At 41.0% G+C, this 21,909-nt stretch overlaps 2 protein-coding genes across 6 annotated transcripts in view; one reads left to right on the plus strand and one right to left on the minus strand.

The window, feature by feature from the left end:
• The window catches only part of LOC128326898 (cystine/glutamate transporter-like), a 34,525-nt gene extending 20,977 nt beyond the window's left edge, over positions 1 to 13,548 (plus strand). Inside the window, exons 5-12 of one of the 3 annotated variants that reach the window (XR_008308321.1) lie at positions 2,868 to 2,967; positions 3,953 to 3,997; positions 5,485 to 5,608; positions 6,104 to 6,207; positions 6,970 to 7,066; positions 8,141 to 8,290; positions 9,523 to 9,666; positions 11,327 to 13,548. Coding sequence is in view for 2 of the 3 variants with exons in the window: in XM_053254768.1 (XP_053110743.1) it covers positions 2,868 to 2,967; positions 3,953 to 3,997; positions 5,485 to 5,608; positions 6,104 to 6,207; positions 6,970 to 7,066; positions 8,141 to 8,290; positions 9,489 to 9,666; positions 11,327 to 11,391 (863 nt within the window). In the remaining variant the exon portion in view is untranslated. Of the gene's footprint in view, positions 1 to 2,867; positions 2,968 to 3,952; positions 3,998 to 5,484; positions 5,609 to 6,103; positions 6,208 to 6,969; positions 7,067 to 7,184; positions 7,229 to 7,331; positions 7,404 to 8,140; positions 8,291 to 9,488; positions 9,667 to 11,326 lie in introns of those variants that run through there. The other 2 variants (XM_053254769.1, XM_053254768.1) reach the window with 2 other exon arrangements.
• Positions 13,549 to 15,276: 1,728 nt separating this feature from the next.
• The window catches only part of KDM7A (lysine demethylase 7A), a 98,344-nt gene continuing 91,711 nt past the window's right edge, over positions 15,277 to 21,909 (minus strand). For all 3 annotated transcript variants that reach the window (XM_053254746.1, XM_053254745.1, XM_053254748.1), the window contains exon 20: positions 15,277 to 19,930. In XM_053254746.1, coding sequence (XP_053110721.1) covers positions 19,836 to 19,930 — 95 coding nt within the window. In that variant the 3' untranslated portion in view covers positions 15,277 to 19,835. The remainder of the gene's footprint in view (positions 19,931 to 21,909) is intronic.

The raw sequence follows: 21,909 nt of genomic DNA on the forward strand, positions 1-21,909 counted from the left end.
TCTATACACACAGCAAAAGGAAGAGATTGAATGGACCATGCCCCTCAGACTACAAGTGGGGTATCACCCTTTTGAACACTTCCCCACTGTTAAGGAAACCTTGTAAATAAAGAACTAGCTTATCAAGGAGAAAGGTTCTAGCTCAGCGTTTTGCCTGCTGTGCTTATTTTCTATTTGCCAGGAAGCTTTAACCCAAGAGAGAATACAAATCACGATTCTTGAACTGCAATCTGAAGTGGTACAGTCCATTTTAGCACCACCCCGCATTGTCCTGCCTGTGCAGTTCCAGCCATAGGGCTGATTTATACAGGATGCAGAAATCTCCTTGCCCATGTAAACTCTCCACACATGCATGCTTATACAAACTAGCATCATAAATATTGCCCATACCAATAACATTGGGAATAGGGATGCAGCTCCATGGTAGGGCATCATCATTTCATGCAGAAGGTCCCATGTTCGATCCCTGGCATCTCCAGATAGGGCTAGGAAAGACCCTTGTTTTAAACCGTAGATGCTGCTGCTAGCCAATGTACTGAGTTAGATGGACAAATGGTCCACTCAGTATAAGGCAGTTTTCTATGTAATATGTGAATGAGGCAGTGGACGTGGAAAATGCTTTTAAATATAACTGGGCATGCATGGTACATTTCCCCATAGCCCATATTTAAATCAGGGCTCAGTTTATCTGAGAGTTTCATCCCTTGGTGCTTAACCATTTATTATTTCTCTGTGTAAACCGCTCTGAGCCATTTCTGGAAGGGTGGTATAGAAATCAATCAATCAAACAAACAAACAAACAAACAAACCATGGGGTAGCTAAGTTCATTAGCTGTAGCAAAAAAAAACCCCACCAAATAGTTTTGTGGCAGCATAAAAACTCACAGATTGTGAGTTTGTGGCAGAGGTTTTCTTGGACTAGAGCCCACTTCCTCTGATATATGAAGTGTTATCCTCAGTTGGCAAATATATCTACATGGGTAGAGAGAAAACAGTTTTAAACAGTTTTAAACAGTGGATCCAAAATGCCACAAAATGCAAAAAGCGAATAGTTTTCTCACATATCATGTACGAGTCCATACAGGTATGCCTACACACCTGTACCTAGCTTTTGTGTGATAATTTTAGAAGTGAATCTGCACATTGACCCCCTTAAATGTAAAGTGCATATTGTGTGTATGTGTATTATTATTATTAAAAATATTTATACCCCACCCCTTCAGTGCACTACTGCTTGGGGCAGTTTGCAACATTAGTAAAATAGATACAATATAGGATAAAACATAAGGTTAAACGGCCAAGTAAAACCACAAATAAAATAAGTTTTAAAACTGAAATTAAAAGTTAGTAAAAAGTTCAACACCAATAGAATCCAATATGCTGATAAACTCTGGTTCAGTCTCCACATCTGCACGTTTTCATGAGAAAGGCTGTACATGTGTTCATTGCAGAAGGGAATCTTCTAAGATGAACCACTGAGTAACTAGAGCTCCCATGTATGGGGGATTAGGGAAAAGGTCTTCCAAACCAGAGGTGACATTTCTAGGCAGAACTGAGACCCAGATCAGCCTTACCCCAGCCGTGGTTCCATTGGAATGTTCCCAGCTTGCAGCCCCACACTTGCACAACAGGATCTCTTGCCCTTGGTTTTCCAGCTGGCATAACAGCTGATCAGAGCACAAAGGCTGAGAAATTGCAAGCAGGATATCCTTAGGTATTGATTCCCACCCTCACACACACCCTCCCCCAACGCCATCACCGCATCTCCATGCTGCAGAAATCTGCAGCTGGGTTTGTTGTTTTTTTGCACTTCTATTCTTTAGCTTTTGCAGAACTGTACAGAAGAAATCAAATTACAAAAACCAGATAGCACTGAGTTCAGAAACAAATATTCCACTTCATTTAACCAAAAAAAAAAAAAACTTCATTCATTTCAAATACTTTAAAACACCATTATAAAATAAAAATCACTTTCAACTTTTCAGGTCTTGCATAATTAGGGGTGGGTTTTTTTTTTGCATCAATACAATCTATTTGGAGAAACCTGCACCCATTGAATTTCTGCCTGTCATACAGCTGTTAAAGGCATAGAACCTATGTCAGAGGGGAAGGCAGACAACTCTAGATGGCCTTCATGCTCTGCTTGTGGGCTTCCTAAAACCATACTGTTTCTACAGTGGCAGGGGGTGATGGGAGTTGTAGTCTAACTGCATGTTTGAGAACTCCTGGCACTGTGGGAAACAGGATGCTATCCCAGATGGACCATTGGTCAGATCCAGCAAGGCTCTTCCTAATGAGACTGTGGAATGCAGTCCCTACTGAAATACAATCCTCCCCATCTCCGACAATTTTTAAAAAGCATTTGAAAACCCACCTCTTTGCCCAAGCTTTTTCAGCATTCTAAATTTTTAGGTTTTAATCTGTTTTTGATTTTTAAATTGTTTTAAGTTTTTGTGTATGTTTTTAACTTGGTTTATGTTTCTGTAAAACAGGATATATGAGGACTCTGAGCCAGCATGGTGTAGAGGCTAGAGTGCTGGACTAAGACCAGGGAGACCAGAGTTCCAATCCCCATTCAGCCATGAGACTTGCTGGGTGACTCTGGGCCAGTCACTTCTCTCTCAGCCTAACCTACTTCACAGGGTTGTTGTGAGGAGAAACCTAAGTATGTAGTACACCGCTCTGGGCTCCTTGGAGGAAGAGTGGGATATAAAATGTAATAAATAAATAAATGTTATTGTTAACCGCCCAGAGATGAAAGTTTGGGGTGGTGTACAAATCTGAGATAGATAAATAATGCTCTTACTTTGCAGAGGTCTTACTACTGGTTACCTTTAATTGATGTATTTCTGCCCATTCTTGATCAGGCCACTATGAGCATTTTCAGGATAGTTTTGACACCAGTTCCTTGACACTTGACAAGCTGCCCCTGGCATTTTACTCTGGGATGTTTGCCTATGGAGGGTGGTAAGTCTCTACTTAATGTTGCATTTTGCATTTGCTTAATGGATGAAAGAGCATGCATTCACCCCACTGTTGTTGCAATCGTGGATTGCAGATACTGTTAGAAGTTTGTCTTGTTACAACAGGCAGGAAATGAGCTATAGCCTACTGGAATGCCTTTTGCAGAGCTTTATTGTACTAACTGGAGAAATATAGCATCCCATTTGGAATGGCTAGCCAGGGGATAGCTATACCTATAGAAGTCTACTTCTTTGCCTTGCATGGCTTTCAGAGGGATTGAGAATTTAGACTGTATCACCATGGTTTGCCAACTGACTAGGAAAAAATGATCTGGCCTGATCCAGTGCTTTTAACAGCCCCTGATTTGCAGATATTAGCAAGGGAAGATTTCAAGGCATAGAGTGGTCACCTGCTAATGACTATGCTAATGTCTGATGCCCTACCCCACTTGCTAGTCTGGGCAAAGAAGGAGACACCTTTTAAAGTGGTGACTCTTATTTTTAGCAGAGGGAGAGCAACTGTCCCTATCCAACATCTTTTCAGTGGCTGTTGCCGGTGTCTTACTTGGCTTACATTTTTTAGATTGTGAGCCTTTTTGAGGCAGGAATTTATCTCATTCTTTTTCTGTGTAAACTGCTTTGTAAACTCTTTTAAAGTAATAACTTTTATTAATTATTATTATTAATAATAATAATACAGATCAAGCTGCTGTTAAAAGCACAACTAAGAATATTAGTAAAAAATAATCTGGCAACCATACGTCAAACCAATAAGCATATTATTTCAGAATGATCTACTTTGCTTGCTGCAAGGATAAGTCATTGATTCTCTTGGGAAGAAAACCTCTGCTCTTTGTTCTGGCTAGCAGTTAGGTAAAAAGGAAAACTGGGACGCTCTCTTACAACTCCACACAAATACTTTGCTGGAATGAGCTGTTCAGCCTCAACGCTGAAAAGCACCTTTTGACCTTGTGACTCTCTTATTTTAGGTTCTATATAAACTTTGTGACGGAGGAAATTGTAAATCCTAAACGGTGAGCAGATGAGGGCTTTTTGTTGTTTTCTCTCAAGCAAAATGTACTTTCAAAAAAGGCTTGAAATTAAAGTCACCTGTAGCACCTGAGGGAGAAACTGACTAACAGAGAATGTGTAGTAAGCTCTGGCTCCAGCAGGTGTGACCTAGGGGCCACTCTCCTTGCACCAAACATAGACCTCTAAATAGTCCATTGAGTACCTTTTAAGAGGAAGGGGAAGGCCCCAAAACTCACTGAGTAAGGAAAACAGGGTAAATCGCCCAAGGAAGCTTCACCATATGCTCCTATTGTCCTCATTCACCAGAGACAGCCATTATTATAATATGGTCTCTACTTTGTGTTTGGGGGAAGATGTTGGGACGCTTTGTCAAAAATTCATCTCTGTTCCAGACTAGTTCATGAACTACCCCAAGGTCGGGTCCTCAAACTTGGGTCCCCAGATGTTGATTTCAACTCCCATAGAACCCCTGCTAACTGGGCAAAGAGGCACCTTTAACATGGTGATTCCCTTTATTTAGCAGGTGGAGGGTAACTGGCCCTGTCCACCTCCAGCACAGTACCTCCAGTGACTGTTGCTGGTGTCTATCTTGTGTTTCACTTTAGGTTGTGAGCCCTTTGGGGACAGGGAGCAGTCTTATTTATTTATTATTTCTCTGTGTAAACCACCCTGAGCCATTTTTGGAAGGGCAGTATAGAAATTGAATAAATCATCATCATCATCATCATCATCATCATCATCGTCGTCGTCGTCGTCGTCGTCGTCCCCAGACACAATTGGTCTTTGGCCATTATGGCTGAGGATTCTGAGAAGTCCAACAACATCTGGGGCCCACGTTGGAGAGCCCCTGAACTACCCCTTACATATGCAAATGAGGAACTCCTTGTGCACCATGCATGCAGGCCATTCTTCTTCCACTCATGGCATGCAATTCTGCAGAGTACACAACCCCAAAAATTCCTTCCACAAGCACCACTGTAGATGCAACTCAGTGTAAGGTAGCAGAACCTTCCACAGAATATGATACAGGGGTCAGGAGCTCCTCCAGTTCAGGAAGCGGCCCTTGCTTGAGATTGACTACGGTATTAGAATACCCAAAGATCCCCATTTTTGTCTGAAATATGCTGGAGGGCATTATTCACAGATTGCTGGGTCCCTTTGCCAAATTTATAGCAGGGGTTCTCAACCCAGGGTCCTCAGATGACCACAACCTCCACCATCCCAAGCCATAGTGGTCCTGAGAACTGTAGTCCGACAGCATCTGGAGAACCAAGGTTGGGGAACCCTGGCTTGCAGTGTGCATAATGTAAGCCACACAAGAGGGCAGACAGTGCCTTGAAATATGAAGAATTCCTGAATATATTGACATTTTTCCATCTGTGTATGCATACCATCTGTAACAACCAAAGGGTTCATAGCCATAGGAAAGAGAAACTGTATTTACGGCTGAATAGTGCACAACAGAAGCAGTTTTCTTCTTCTTCTTCAGGAATATCCCACTGGCTGTTATGGTATCCTTAGTAATTGTTACGATATGTTACATCCTTACTAACATCTCTTACCTCGCTGTCCTGTCTCCACAAGAAATTCTCAGCTCTGAGGCAGTAGCCATGGTGAGTGTGGCAAATCTTTTGGCATCGTATTTTCAAATCTGAATTTCCAAGGTTAGGAAAAATAGGGGGAGCCTACCTACAAGGCCTATTAGAAAGACTAAAGCTTAAAGAAAATAACAGACTGTAAATTCTAATGCCTAAGGCAGACATCTGTTTCCTTATACAGTACAGTGAAAAGGAAGACAAATATGCATTTGTGAACAACGGAGACTTTCAGTTGTACATCTATAAGCGAGCACAACCAAAACATGCATACATACATACACACACATGTATGTTTATTTATTTATTGTTGTATTTCTATACCGCCTTTTGTTAAAAGACAAACCCAAGGCAGGGTTGTATGTATGTATGTAGTAGACACTCTTCGGTTTTATATATGGAGACACTTCTATTCAGAATGAAGCTATTTCCTCTCCAGAACAAAGTTATACAAGTAGATGCAGGGAAGCGAAGGGGAGACTGGCTGACCAGATGGTCTTTGTTTTCTTCTAGAGCTTTGCCGATAAGGTCTTCAAGAGCATTTCCTCCGTGATTCCAATCCTTGTAGCTCTATCTTGTTTTGGTGCTTTGAATGGTGGAGTCTTTGCTGCATCAAGGTAATGCCTCTTCACAAGGTATCTCATATGGGTTCTAGGAAACAGTATTTGTTCCAGAGCCTCTGGCCTGTCAATGGCTGCTTGAATGCAGTGCCATGAGATGACACTCACCATGCAACTATGGCTGTGCAATTTTAAGTCAGCGTGGAACAGCCCTGTTCCACAACGCTGTGAGCAGTGCTTTAGACACTGTCAGCTTGTAACAGCCAAGACAGGTGGAGCATGAGTGGGTGGTAAACAAGGTACAGGTGTAGTTCATTCCCACTCTCCTCTCCCCATCCCCACTGCCTTATCTTCCCTGCCACCATGTTAACTCCAGGCACATGGGCTGCTCACTTGCCTGGTTTTCCAACCCAGGCAAATGACCAGCCTGCATGTTTGGGTCAACAAGGCAGCAGGGGAGATGAGGCAGGTAGCAGAGTGGGGAGAGGAGTGGGAATGAACTGCAATTGTGGCTCATTTACCATCCCCTGCTCAGCCCATATGAGCTGCTACCACTGCCTGCATTACCCTGTGGAGAATGTAGGCCAATCAAAACAGTTTCAGATGTACTAGGTGCAATGCAGGTGGAACTGCAGTGCATTTTCCTAAAATACAGGGTATGTCTAATGTTTTATGAAACTGGAGATAAAAGGGAAAATTTTACAGAAGAGTCCATTGCTCAAATGGACTCAGTACAAACCAATCAGGTTTGACACCATTAGTGACCACCACTTGACAGTAACCAGTTGCACCCTATTTGAAGTTGGCTCTGTTCCACAGGATGTTGTTTGCAGCTGCACGAGAAGGACAGTGGCCAGCTCTCTTCTCAATGATACACCTTGAACGACACACTCCACTCCCAGCCCTGATATTGATGGTAAGAGCTTTAGTAGGATTAGGATTATCAGAGGATGAACTCTCCCTGCCTGTTGACTCCTAGATGAATGGGGCATTTGAAAATCAAGAAGTAAATGCCCTTGCCTTTTACAATACAGTGGTCCCTCGACCTACGAACTACTCGACTTACGATGTTTTCGAGGTAAGAATGACAAAAAAGACCGGAAGTTGTTGCCGTTTTAGATGCGGCTTACTCGACCTATGAATTTTTAGATGCGGCTTCCTTGACTTACGAATGTTTTCAGACCTCCGTGGATGCGCCCTTCGACTTATGAAAATTTCGACCTCCGAACGTGCGTCCGGAACGGATTAACATCGTAAGTCGAGGGACCACTGTATAGTATATTATGATCTCAGGAAGCCCACGTTCCATCCTTCCAATGTCTTAAACAAAAGTGGTCCTTACATGTTTCAGCTATTTTCCTTTTCTAGACTTACCCCGAGACTCTGGAACACGCTTCCTAATGAAATCAGTTTCCCTTTCTCTGAATGTTTTAAAGAAGGACCTAAAAACATACCTGTTTAGTCAGGCTTTTAATTTATAGTTTTAAAGGTTCGGGTTTTAGTGTTTTTATCTGTATTTTTACATTGTTTTAATTGTGTCAATATTTTAATGGTTCTTTAGATTGTGCACCATCCAGTGACTTTTTTGTATAGGGCAGAATAGAAATGAAAGAAACAAACAAACCAACAAGCATCCATAGAGTACCCACATAGTTCCTGGCTTATGTGGCAACTGTCCTTGTTCCCTTGTTGATAATCCCTGCTCCTAATTTGGTTCTCCTGACATTCCCATTCCACAGTGAACTTGAGCTGGAATTTCTTCTTGCAAAATAATTGGTTTGTACATTTGCTTCTCCAGCTATTGTGGGGCTGCAGTGTACGTAAAATTTATCATACCACCTGACTCAGAGTTAAACATCATCTTAATGTACTAAAAATAGGAGAGCTGCACACTGAGAACGAAAGAAAAAAAAATACACAAACCAGAGGAACAGGAAGGTGTTACATCCTATTGACATTTTCACACTACTATCTTCTTTCTGTATCCCAGTTGCCAATGATCTACTTGATGGTGTCCATTGGTGACCTGTATGGGCTGCTGAATTTCTACAGCTTCTCCCGCTGGTTCTTCATAGGACTTGCTACCTTAGGACTTATCATTCATCGCTATCAGCATCCAGAATTACCAAGACCCTTTAAGGTAAGACTATTAAAATGGAGCAAGATTGAAGATACCGAAGGAACAGAATTACACAGGGAAGGGTAGAGCTGTAATCTAGCTAAAGATGACATAACTATATACAGGGAAAGGAAAATCTGAGCACCAAAAAAGAAGGGATTCCTAAAAGCCCAGTGCAGATGTAATTCTCAAGATCCCTCCGCTGCTGCCACCACCATCCTGGTTAACATCTGAAATGTACACTGAAACCATGGTTTAATTTGCTATGCGAAGTCCTATTCATAGAGGATATGTATGAAGACAACACACCAATGATCTCTGCATTGCACTTTGTAAGCAGAGGAGTGGAGAACTGCCTTACCCCAGTGTTTAAGCAGAGGAGTGAGAAAGTTGTTTAAAAAAAAAAATACCCTGTTTTTTGAAGTTAAAAAAACTTTTAAAAACTTAATTTAAAAACAAGCAAACCTGAAAACCCATCTTTTCACCCAAGCTTTCCCAGCTTTTTAAATTTGTGTTTTTAATTTTATGGGTTTTTAAATTGTTGCATTGTTTTAACTTTTATGTGTGTTTTAATTGTTTTTATGTTAACCGCCCAGAGACGAAAGTTTGGGCAGTATAGAAGTTTAGTAAATATATAAAACAAATAAAAGTGCCTTAGCCATCAGATGTGATAGTTGCACATCACGTCTGAAAACCCAAATCATGGTTTGAGAACTTTTACAGATGAGCTGTAAAACTTCCCAAACCATGATTTGGATTTGCACATGTGATGTTTAACTATGGTTAAGGAAAACAGGTCATGGTTAAATATAACTGCAGTAGGCATAATCTGCTGCATCCACAGAAACATCACTGAAGGTATCCAATTTTGTCACAACTTCTAGCAAGATGCAAACTGAACAGGAAAGCCAACGAACTATAAACCTTGCAAGACAAGTAAAAGAAGCAGGGATAGGGGCCATAATTGCCTGCCAGTATGTAAGAAGATGCTACAAAGAAACCTCAAACTAGCTCTTTCAAAAGAGGATACATTGCTACAGCAATAGAAGCATTTATACAGCCATTTTAGTGCAGGAGTAGGCTAGATAACCTTCATGGGTCCCTTCCACCTCTTGGATCCTAAGCAAATAGAGAATACATTCAACAGCGCATCATGTTTGGAACAACGTGTTTGATTGCTTGTATGCTCAAGACAGACTCTCTCCCCGCCACTCTTTAGGTGCCTTTGTTTTTCCCACTCGTATTCACAACAGCATGTTTCTTCATCGTGGGGACATCTCTGTATTCGGACCCTGTGAACACAAGCATTGGCTGTGCTGTAACGCTATCTGGCTTGCCCGTCTACTACCTGGTGGTTCAGAAAACTAGAATACCAGACTGCTGCACATCCAAATTCAGTAAGTATGACAGCTCAACCCTCTTAAAAAGGGAAACTTCAAAATCTGGATAAATTAGGGCCAGTTTCATAGCTGATACACATGCACCAGTGTTTGTGGCTCTCCATGGAGGGTGTGAAGGGGAAACCTGAATTGCGAAGTATGTGGGGGAAATCTCTTTTCCTTGGCAAGAGCAGCCAAGATTACTGGAAGCCTTAAACACCTTCCCTGCAAGGAAAGGCTAATGTGTTTTGAGCTCTTCAGTTTAGGAAGAAGAGGCAGCAACTAAAGGAGAACATGAAAGAGGTACAATTATGTACGACATGGGGACAGTGAATGAAAAAGTGTCTCTCTTCTTCTCCTATTACTTGAACTCAGAGTCATATAGTGAGACTGACTCACAGGAGATACAGGATACACAAAAGAAAGTAATTCGCACAATACATAGGCTTATTCACATGACTGCCAGCAGGGTAGAAGCACCCAGCCTGGGTAGAAGAGCCAGGAGTACTCTTGATTTTTGGTTGTGTGCTTGGCAACAGAGCAAAGAGTGGGGAGAATGATCACATGTGAGGCAAGAACTGGGTGGCCCTACCCAGATGCCACCCGCAGCTTGTGCCCAGGGTAGGAAGAAGAGCCTCACATACGATCATTCTCCCTACCTCCTAAAGGTTTGCAAGCACATGACCGGTCCAAGAGCAAGCCCAACTCTCCTAGCCAGGCTGGGTGCTCCTCTTACCTGGCTGGCCATTGTGTGAACAAGCCTATAATCTAGGGAATTAGCTGCTATAGGGTGCAGGAGTCTATCACTGGCTATTAGCCATGGTGGCTATGTGCAACCTTCACATTCAAAGAGAGCATAACCTTTGAATGGCAGACAGCAGGGGAGGGTTATTACTGTGCATATGGCCTTGCTAGAGGCATCTGGTTGGCCAATGTGAGGGAGGGGGAAGGATGCTAGGTTTGAAACTTCTGGCCTGATCTCCTCTTATGCACATGCCAGTATACGTAGAGCAAGAATCAGACCTTGCTGATGTTCTGTCCAGGATGGAGAACAGTAACTGGCGAAGCTTCCTTCTCAAACTCCATTAGTCTTCTAGTGCATGCTCATACAACCTGTTCAGTGGTTCACCCATAGGAGGGCCTAGCTGTTACATTAGCTCCCTCCAGTTAAGGGAGGCAGAAAAATCACTGCACATAAACAGTGAAATTCTGCTCAAGCTCAGGTACATCAGGAAAGAATATTTAAGAACACTGCACAAGAAATAAGTAATTCAACATTTCACACATTCTGTAGAGAAAGGAGCATCCAAGGACATTTCTAAGCAGATATTCCTTAGGATGCTTCATGTGTTACAAAAATTAGCAAGTTCATACACACCTGTTTAGCACACTAATTGGCTTTGTTCACTGTAATTCACAACAGCCACACCAGTCTCTTTTTCCAGTGCAGGTACATAGTCAGAGAAGAGAGGCTCATATTTTATTGAAAACACTGCAAACTACACTCAAACCTGCAGTTTCCAATGTGTGATGCAGCCCAAGTTTGCCATTTCCACTGGTTAGACATACAGCCAAGTAATAGCCTTCTCTGCTCATTTGTAATGTCTAGTCATCGACTATATTAATAAATAAAAATAAAATAATAAGCCTTCTCTAACTGTTTCTTCTTGCTTTTTAGATGCCATAACAGTGAAACTGCAGATCTTGATGAAAGTGGCTCTCCAAGAAGTCCAGACTTATTGAAGCATTTCGTGTATCTGAGCAAGGACAGCACTGTGATGTACAGTTTTCAAAGACTCTTCACGTCAGTTCTGTTCTTGATGAAAGATGGCAAAGAGTCATGAGGCAAATTCATGAACTCTCATTCCAACAAAGTGGAACACACCTCCAGTCTACTTTAAGCAAGCAGGGAGAGTCCTAGATAAGCCATTCTCTCTTTGCCAATTAGTCTCGTGTGTGTGTGTGTGTGTGTGTGTGTGTGTGTGTGTGTGTGTGTGTGTGTGTAAAGCAATTGGATGGTCATCTTCTATACAATGGCACATCCTGATTTTGCTCTGGTGCTAGTATCTGAATCTCAGAGTATAGGCTACTAGAGCAGACAAATGGGTCACAGCATTAGTAAATCTAGCTCGGTATTTCCTCTTACTTCCCAGTAATTGTTCACTCCGCTTTCATCAGTGATTCCCCAAATGTGAAATGGGGAACACTAGTAAACCAAAGGAGGAGCTGAAATATGTCTTAAAATCCAGAGGAAATGCTATGACCTTATGTAAACGTCCAAGAGGAGGAAGATTACTCCCGGTTGGGGAGTCTTGTTCGCCTTGGTACCAAAACCTTGAGAGGAAATGGATTACTCAGTATCCATTTGCTCTCCTATAAAGTAGAAATGTGGATGTTTTCTAAAGATAGACCATTGGATTTTCAGGAGAACCTTATACCACAGAGACTTTCCAATGCTGGACACATGGAAAAATAAACAAGCCCTAGGTTTACCACAATTGGCTTCATTTATATTCTCCCCCCCCCGCCCCAAGGGGGGGGGGGAATAGCAATGAAGCAACACACTTTTGAAACATGTGAGCACTACAGGAGGCATAAGTTTAAAATTCTGTATTCAAATATTTATACGCAAGTCAATACACCCAACATAAAAATGTAATGATATCAATGAGAAGCATCCAGAATAAGTTAGTCGTGATTAATTGAAATTAATGGGATTTATGTTAGTCATGACTAACTTGTCTTAGTTATTTCAGTGGTGCTTGGTCATGACTTACTAGTCTGGATGCTACCCAATTATCTACAGGCCCATAAATTAGTTCCTGAGCTTGTCGGGTCTGAAGTACCATAATGAGATCAGACTGAGCACCTTTTAAGAACCTGTTTTATTCTTGTAGGTCAGGAAGTGGAGGATTAATCTCAACTTTGTATATTTGTATAAGCTTATTCATTTATGGGTCACTCTAGTTAACATGTAACATGGGAGATGGGTTTGGGCAAATATTCCACTGCAGTATGCCAACATAGGAAGCTGCCTTATCTAACTCAATATTGTCTACTCTAATCGGCAGCGGCTCTCCAAGGCTTCAGACCAGAGTCTTTCCCAGCCCTACCTGCCAGGGACTGGGGCCTTCTATATGAAAGGAGATGCTCTACCCCTGAGTTATGGCCTCATCCCCAAAGATGCTTGGAAACAAGGAACTTCACTTTCTTGATGTGTTAATGTTACTTCTAAAAGATTATTAGTCTACAGGACTTAATTATGTTTAGATTTTCAGGAAAGTTAGCAGGCAGTCTGTATTGAAAGGACATCCTCCCTCACCAAACACATACCGCACACTTGTAATGAAGCCAACCACAGATTCAAAGCTTTGGTCAGCAAGTAGGTGAAATTTTAGAGAAAAACTCTGGTTATCAGGTTCCAAATACTTGAAAAAACTTCATTCAGCAGAAAAGGATTTTATTTTCATTCCTTCTCGCAGTCATAGAGCTTGCGTTTCCAATGATGAATATATGGTTGCCCAAAGTGCAGGACCTCCTCATTATGGAGAAGCTCTCACAAACGGGACTTAATTAGTCTTGAATGATTTCCTTGGAACATAAAATGATTTTCTCATTTACACAGACGTTAATAAGACACTTGCTAGTGAACCCTCCAGATTTAAGCTCCATATTTATGTACTGGATCTTCATTTTCAAACATGCATCACATCAGGCTGGTCCTAAATTAGCAGCCAACACATATTTTGCTGGAAGATTTAAGGTTAAACATGTTACAGATTAATTTAAAGTATTAAAATGTGTTTAATTTTTATGTTAATTTATTATCTTAAATTATAACTGTAAATTGTTTTATGAATGGACATAAAAATATAAAGTAGTATGTCTCAAAAAATTGAACTGCTGTGTTGCATGTATTCATCACCCTATATCTGCTGGGACAGGAAAGTCTCAAGCAGCTCTGTCTGTGCAAAATATGGACATGGACGTTAAGAAGAAATTTTGGGCTATCACACACTTGCAAAGGGAATGCCTGCCTATTGGAACTCAGAGAGAAAAAGCTATCTTTCTGCATCAAGGTTGAGGTATACCACCAACTATAAGCTTTGGGGGGTAGGTGGAATTCTGTGCCCCAAAGATCAAAACGTTTGGGTAACAGTTATTTATCCCACAGATGCAGACCTTAAGTTAGGCTACTGCTTGTGTATTTTGCCAGCCAAAGCAGCAGATGATAGGCAAGAACTATTTATGATACTAGGAAAGATGTAATGTGGACTAGATTCAGTAAAAAATACACTCATGTATGATGCAATTCTTACATCTAAAGAAAATGAGCACCCTGGAATCTGCAACTCGATAGTGGGATAGGACTGGGAGGAAAAGACTGGTAGGTAAGGGAAGAGCTTATAAAAGTCAGATCTTCAGAACCCAAAATGTGTGTCAAGAAGCTTGGATTTCTCCTACATAAGGTGAGCATACACACAGTCTAATCTTTTTAACAGCCCAATTATATTATTGGCTCTCAGCACATGCTGGCATTGTATTTCACACAGACAGGTGCAGCAACAGCTGGGAAAGTAACTCCAGTAATTCAGCCCCATTTATATCATTTGTCAATTTGTCTTTTTTCACCTCAAATACCATTTTAGAAATAAACTTTCCACTGTGTATTCAGGACCCCCACAATTAATAAATTATCAGAAGCTCCTTCTAATAAGAAACTTTGCCATTTTATTTTAGAAAATTCACATACCTAAACCAGGGGATTACATTTTAGCAAGTTACTGTCTGTACTCCGCACCGCCACCCCCACCTTTAAATCAAAAACATCCCCATATCCTTGCATTCTGCTGTAAACCATCACTGCACAGCCTTAGAAAGTCATAAACTAAATGTGCCGTTAGGCAGAAGCCTGTACCATATGCTCAGAGGGCGGGGGAAAGCCTCATGCAAGGCTTTATGGAATGGAAGTGCTTGGCAACAGGTTAACTTGCAAAGTGGCAATTGGCTAGCATAGCCAAGCAGAAGACAGTGATGACTTCTGTCACAAGTTTGTCAAGAATATTAGTTGTTAAAGGCAAACTTGTGACCCATTAGGCCAAACACTATCCATCAGCTATGTATACAGGCTCACTGGGGAACTCAAAACATCTTGCTTTTGTGTGTGTCTGCATTTGACTGCAGACACAACATGTGACCACGAGGCCCTATATGGCTTGGCAAGGATGGTGATAAGAATTACGCACACCAAAAGACATAATTAGTTTTAAAGATGTAAGTTCACTCCCACCTCCCCCAGTCAAAACAGTACTGGCATTCAAATATTAAACTAGATCAGTTTCCAGATTTTGATCTCCAAATCTTTCCCCTTGCCATCTTTTTAGCAAGATCCCAGTGAAGACACTAAACACTGCTAAAGCTGCACCCCATTCTCAGAGGGCAAGTTTTTGAAAACAATTCAAGTCTCTATTATGGGAAAACATTCTGAACCAAAGTTTTACTCGAAATCAAGAGCCATGGAATCGCAGAAACAATGGTCACAACAATCAGAAACAGGAACAGCACTAAGCAATTTTTCATAAGTTGTACCACATTCAATATTTACACAGAAATTAAATACTCAAGTGCTAAAATAAAAAACATAAGTAATACAGATTTTAATTTCAGTATTTTAAAATACAGAAAGTGGAAACTATGGTCAAATACAAATTTAAACAAGCCACTTGTCCTCCAAACAGTAAATCAGTGAACTACTTGTAGAAACTTACAAATTTCAAAGTAAAACTGGAACAAAATAAATACTGTACATAGAATTTCCCTGCCTGCAGGCAAAAATGGGATGGGAAACACTGTTATAAATTGAAAAAAAATGCTCTTAAAGCTTCAGCATCCCAATTCCCAGCCAAAACACTCCACACAGTAGTGCGTTTTTATAAAAAGGAGCAGAGGAGACACAAATCCCTATTCAGAAGACAGCTATTTCACAAACATTCAAAACAGTTAGAAATTAGATTATGACAGTAGAAAAAGGAGTGACAAAAAGACAAGTCAGCAAAACAGTACTACAAAACTAGTAAATATAGCCAAGACCTATCCCCTTTTTTCAAATGAATATTTTAAAAATGCCAAAGCACTGGCAAAGTTAAACTTTTCCCAGCAGAAGTGATAATTCATATTAATATAATCTCTTAAAGTGATTTATTTCATTCCTTTCCCACAACAAGAAATTATTATGGCTTAAATTTATATTCAAAAGTAGAAAAGTCCTTTTCCAGGTGGAAATGCAGCTTTAGCAGTAGCTGCATTCCATCATCAGTGCTAGTCTCATTCTCACCCAGTGCTGCATGATTGACTCATTTCGTACAGAACTTTGCCTTTGGGGGGGGGAGGATGTTGCAGCTTTTAATCCAGTTTAACTACAAAACAGTAAGGCCCTTAGTTCAGTCTATATTTCTTCCACAAAATAAAGTTGCCCTGGCTTCAACTTCAGCCCAGGAACATGAACAGCTTTTAATGGTCTGGAAGTATGATGCAAGTTATTCGTATAATTATAAAAAGCATTTTTTAAAAGACACCTTGAGATTTTTGGTGGCACAGAAATCATGGGGGAGAAGAGGCACTATGCACGGGGTCTCTCATCATTTATAATATTGGACCTCCTCAGTTTCTTCCAAGTTCCAAGTTACTGAGTTAGAAAGCTACTGAGTCAGCCTGGAGTCGTTTGGAGGTTTAGAAAGGTTTCAGTGTTTAATGACTACGCATCCTAGTGAATGAAGGCAGTCTGTGGCATGTTAAAAGCTTGGGTGAAGTAAAAGTTTCAGTGGATGTGGCCAAGAATATTAATATGAGCTATTCAGCTTATAACACAACTGTGGCCAGAAAGGCTCTTGTTCTTGAAATGGTTTGGGAATGATTGTATGTCAAGGTTACCGATTGCATAGGTAAATCTACCACAGAGCCTGGGTTCATTAGTAAATATAGTAGAAGGATAAAAAGAAATGTTGCTGGAGTGGTTGCTGACACAACCACAGCACAGATGCCCTATTTTCAATCTTCTCTCTTCAAAAGTAAAGTTAGAAGAGATCTGGAGAAAGGCAAAATCCAAACATTTCCATTTCACATTTATCTCCCCTCTAAGGGGAAGACTTGTCTATATAGTAATTCTGCTCTACAGTTGAAATTATTGGTCCAATTATTTCAGAAATCTCCTATTTGAAAATGAGTTTACACTGAGGACACAGCAGCCTTCTGCCAAAAATGACTTGAGAACTGCTTCCCCCTCCCCCTCCTCAAGGAAGTAAGAGGACAAAGACAGGGCTACAGCACCAAATTCAGACAATGGACATATGTAAAGGTGGGTGTAACAGGGATTTCTACCAAGCAAGTTAACATGTGAATATTCTCTCTCTCTCTCTCTCTCTCTCACACACACACACACACGACTGGCCATTACAATCTCTTCATCAAGTTACCAAAAAGAACTGGTTGCCACTTTCCAGGGCAATTCATTTTCACACACATTTAGTGTATTTAGTGAATTTCTTCTTCAAAATAAGTCTTGCAGCCTAATCCCAAGTCTTATTTCAGTAAGTGCCTTGCTTAAGTGAAACAAAATGCTAGGAGAATATTTCCCTCAATTTCTGTTTTGAAACATGGTCAAGCGGAATTTAAAATTTAGTTCCTTTTTTTTTTTTTTTGGTAGACAATGAAGAGATGTTTGCATGCTCATGACAATGGGGGCAGTGTTAGAAAAGGTAATGGAGAACACCCATTAAATGTATGGTTCTAACCATAGCGTACCCCTTCCTCTTCCTCCCTCTAGTGTACAGCTGAGGCTAAATCTATACATTTTAGTTATGAAGATATGTTTCAAGAAACTAGACCAGTTATGAGACCTGTTAGCAACACCGGTCCAGTGAAAGAGTCCAGTTTAATTATTCCAATATATTTATCCTTCACTGAATTGTGTCTTCAGTCTCAGCTTCAACAAGTTTTACTCCTCTCTGAATTTGTTTGGAACATCTTAAGCAAAAAAGAAGATATGGCTTACTAAAAATAGCTGCTTTAGAACTAAACCAGTGCTTCAAAACCTGGCACCTTACAACTGTTTTTCTTCCTATACCGAAAGGAGCCCTAATCTTATTTTAAGAGGTATCAAGAACATACAATACAGATATTTCAACTAAATGTGCTAGAGTTCAGATAAAAGATATGGACTATTGAAAGGATTGTTTACTTTTATCAATACTGACAAGTGGATTACTTGAGATTAACAGGTAATTACAGTTTTTCAAAGGAAGCATTGGGTTCTCTCTCTGTAATGTGTTCTATGTGTAATGCTGGCAACATACAAATTCTCCAGTTTGGATTTACAATCCAGACACAATGTTGACACCTACTGTGCTGAGAAACAAAGAAGAAATCAGGGTGAAGAAAAACCATGTAGCCATTTCCAAAACCTAGGACACAAATTCATCATCTGATCTATTTTGGCCCAGTTACACTCCAGTGCTAGCTGTATTTACTCAGAAGTCAGTCCCATTGGTTTCAGTGGGGCTTACTCCAAATTAAGATTACTACTTTAATATTTTGGCTGTCATCCTGCATGTGGTTATGCACAGTTAAGCCCATTTAAATGCACAAGATGTGAATGTTAGCAACTTTGTTAAGGAGTGCAGCCTTGAAATGTTTCCACTGAGAAATTTGCCCAAGTCTTAGTAACTGGAACGCTTGACTAATGTCTGTTTTGATGAGTGACGAAGGATAATATGTATAGTCTAATATAGATGTATACACATACACATAGTTGCAGCAAATATTGAATATATAAAACTGCTTAAGCACAGCAAAGTCCTATTTCAGGACTTTTAGAGAGTTTATTTTAGATATAACCTGAAAGCTGGGAAGTTGTTTACTGAAGTTAAAAGAAGTCAAGCAACTGAGTAGCTTTGGCCATGCTTTAAACTCTTGATCATCAACAACAACAAATCCAAAGCAATATCCTTAGCATTCCCACTTTAGTATTGAGTAGCCCTCTTACCAATGAAGTAGAATCGGTGCCTCTCCTTGTCCTCCAAAAAGAGCTTAAATATTCAATTTTATATTACAAAAATACAAATTTATCATCTAAGTTATTTACATGTCTTTCAGAATTGGCATTTGCTACCAGGTCTTTGCAAAGCATGACACAAAATAGTCATTCTGAGATTTAGCAAGCTATTGAACACATTTACATATATAGATATATACACGAACAACTTAAGACCTTTAATTGGCTGGCATGTGCAGACAACTGAGCAGTACTCTGCTACCATAATAGTCTCCCTCAACAAAATGCACATAAGTGTCGACCCTTAATCAATAGTTGTAGTGCTATCCTCGGTGTACTGTTGCCCATGCTTTGCATGGATCATTCTATACAACATGAGAACAAGCGGGGTTGGGGTGGGAGAAAGAGGTGCAAGAGCTGTTACTGGCATTATGCCAGTTCACACTCCAGAATATATGGCAAAAAGAAGGAGGAGGGGGGGAGGTTAACTGGCAGAGAATATGTACTTTAGAAGTCAGTGGAAAGGCCAGCCAAGAGCTTAAACAAAGAACAGAAATGTACAAATGTGATTTCACGTGCCTTAACTTAATAATGCATCACATCCATGTTTAAGACTAAAACCTGTATATCACAATGCTTGACTCCAGAGTAAATCATTCATGTGACTCTCCACTGCAACATACATTAATTAAGGACAAATAAAAACCTTCACATTAACACATCTAAAATTAAAATTATTACTCCCACAAACATGTTTTCCAAATAAATAGCTTAAAAATGAATTCAATAGTTGCCAAAATCTTTCAAATAAATTATTGATAACCACCTTCATCTCACTCTTCTGTTCATGAATTAGCTCAGATACTACTAGCAACAAAATGATTGAGCCCTGAAGAAAGAAAGAAAATCTCCCGAATCCACCGTCTCTCCAAATATTCCCCTGTTTCCCAACTGGTTATTGCTGAGCATGTGTGGCACAGTGAAAATGCAGCATTGGGTTTTTGTTCATCAGGCAGTGTTCTAATATGATACATGCATTCCGCTTCAAGCAGAGGAATCAACAGACGCTCCAGGCACTGTTACCCTCAATACTGGTCTGTATATAAAAAGGAAAGCAGTAGCTCTACCAGCTACTGCATCAAACAAAGAAGCGTGCATGGCCATTTCGGTTCAGCTTTAGAATCTTCCCAAGACGCTGTTTGGCAGTTGCCATTCCTTTCTTTGGACGTTTGCCTGAAAAAAAGGGGAAAAGAAATACATTGGTACCTCTACTCATCACCAGAACTCAGATATATATTTTCTTAAATCAGTCCCATGTTGGTTTAACATGGGATTTTCCAGGCAGAAGCAATTCAGACTGTTAGGCAAGAAATTAAGTTCACTCCTAACTTTTGGGGGAGCTGAAACACCATGCCAACTGCCTGAAGGTCCCATTCAGACATTCCAAGTGGAGATAAACAGGTTGCTTACCTTTTACAGGTAATCTTTCTGGTGATCCATGTTCACTCACAACTTGGGTTCTGCACCTGTGCAGTAACCCTCGCTGAAGATTTCCAAGCTCCATGAGGTGCTCTTCAGCTCCACCCAAATCATTTGTGTGGCGCAACTGTTATTTTCCCGAGGAGAGCACCTTTCCCCTCAGTTCCGGATTGGCCACTGCAATGAACGAAAACTAGATTGACAGTCAGGTAGGTCTTTATTACTGTAGAAGTATCCTAGAAGCAGGGTAGGCCAGGCGAGTGTTGTGAGTGAACACAGATCACCAGAAAGATCACCTGTTACAGGTAAACAACCTGTTTATCTTTGAGGTGATCCATGTTCCCTCACAACTTGGGTGATTAGTGAGCTCACCTAGAAGGTGGAGGGTGCTCAGTTATGTTTAGAGCACCTTTTAAAGAAGTGCCTGACCAAAGCTGGTCTCTGCTGCTGACTGTCCGCAGCATAGTGTCTGATGAAGGGCAGGTCTGTAGATCACATGGACACTTCATAGAGGTCTTTCATGCTGATATCTGACATGTGGACCACTGACGTGGCCATGGCTCTAGTAGAATGTGGGGATGTGCTCAGAACCACGGCGGGGCGGTTCAAAGGCAGCAGGGATGCCACTTTAAGGGTGGAAGTGGCCAGAAGTACCAGGTGCACGTGCGCCTGTTGCGTGCACACACACGCACGTACCTGGTACTTCTAGCCACGGAGGGGGAAGGGGTGGCAGGGAGATACACTGCCGCCCCAAAGGCTTTTACTGGTAACGAGCGCTGGCGGGGGGGGGAAGCAGCGGGAGGAGTAAGTGCACCCTCCCCTGCCCTTAAAGTGGCACCCCTCCCTTGGCCTCGAACCCCTCTGGTGTTCGAACCTGTTTGGAGGCCCATTCAGAGGCCCATTTGTGCACATCCCTAGTAGAATAGGCCTTGATCCATGAAGGAGGCTTTACCCCTTGCTGGTTCTAGCACATGAAAATGAATTCCATGAGCCAATGCGACAGTCTTCATATTGAAATAGGTTGTCCTATAGAAGACAGTTTGGATTGTCTAAACAATTTTGTCCTGTCCATGTAGTATAGGAGATATCTCCTAACATCCAACCAATACATGGATTTCTCCAGAGAAGTGGATGGATTTACAAAGAATGTAGGTAATACAATGTCCTGATTCAGGTGAAATTCAGAAATTATTTTTGGTCTAAAGGAGGGATCGGTCCTCAGAATGACTTTGTCTGGATATAATTTGGTGTAAGGGGAGTCAGCACGAAAGGTTTGATTGGTTTGACAGGTGGGAAGAAGTTATTTATTCCTGTGAGGGATCTCTTTGAGTCAGGATGGGAGAACACTGTGCGTCCGTCCCAGCCTGGGTATCTTGCAGAGAGTGCTGCTAAGTGAACTGAGAGAAGGATTTGAAAGTCCAGATTGTTTTAGATTAGTTAGGTATAGAAAGATCTGATGGATTGATGCATTGTAAGCGTCAAAGCCTTTGGGTGCAGCATGCAATGTACAACATTTCCATTTGAACATGTAATTCTTCCTTGTTGACTCCTCTCTTTCATTCAGGAGGACAGTATCTAACAATTGAGCTTCCAGGCCGTCAAGTTTAACATCAATAGGTTGAGATGTAAGACATAGGGGCTATTCTCACAATTAGCAAAAATCGGGCTAGGAGAGCCTAGCCCGGTTTTTGCTAATCGTAAGAACCACCAGGCTCGGCTGCGAGCCCGGTGGT

Source organism: Hemicordylus capensis, chromosome 5 (assembly GCF_027244095.1).
Source record: "Hemicordylus capensis ecotype Gifberg chromosome 5, rHemCap1.1.pri, whole genome shotgun sequence".
Taxonomy (NCBI): Eukaryota; Metazoa; Chordata; class Lepidosauria; order Squamata; family Cordylidae; genus Hemicordylus; species Hemicordylus capensis.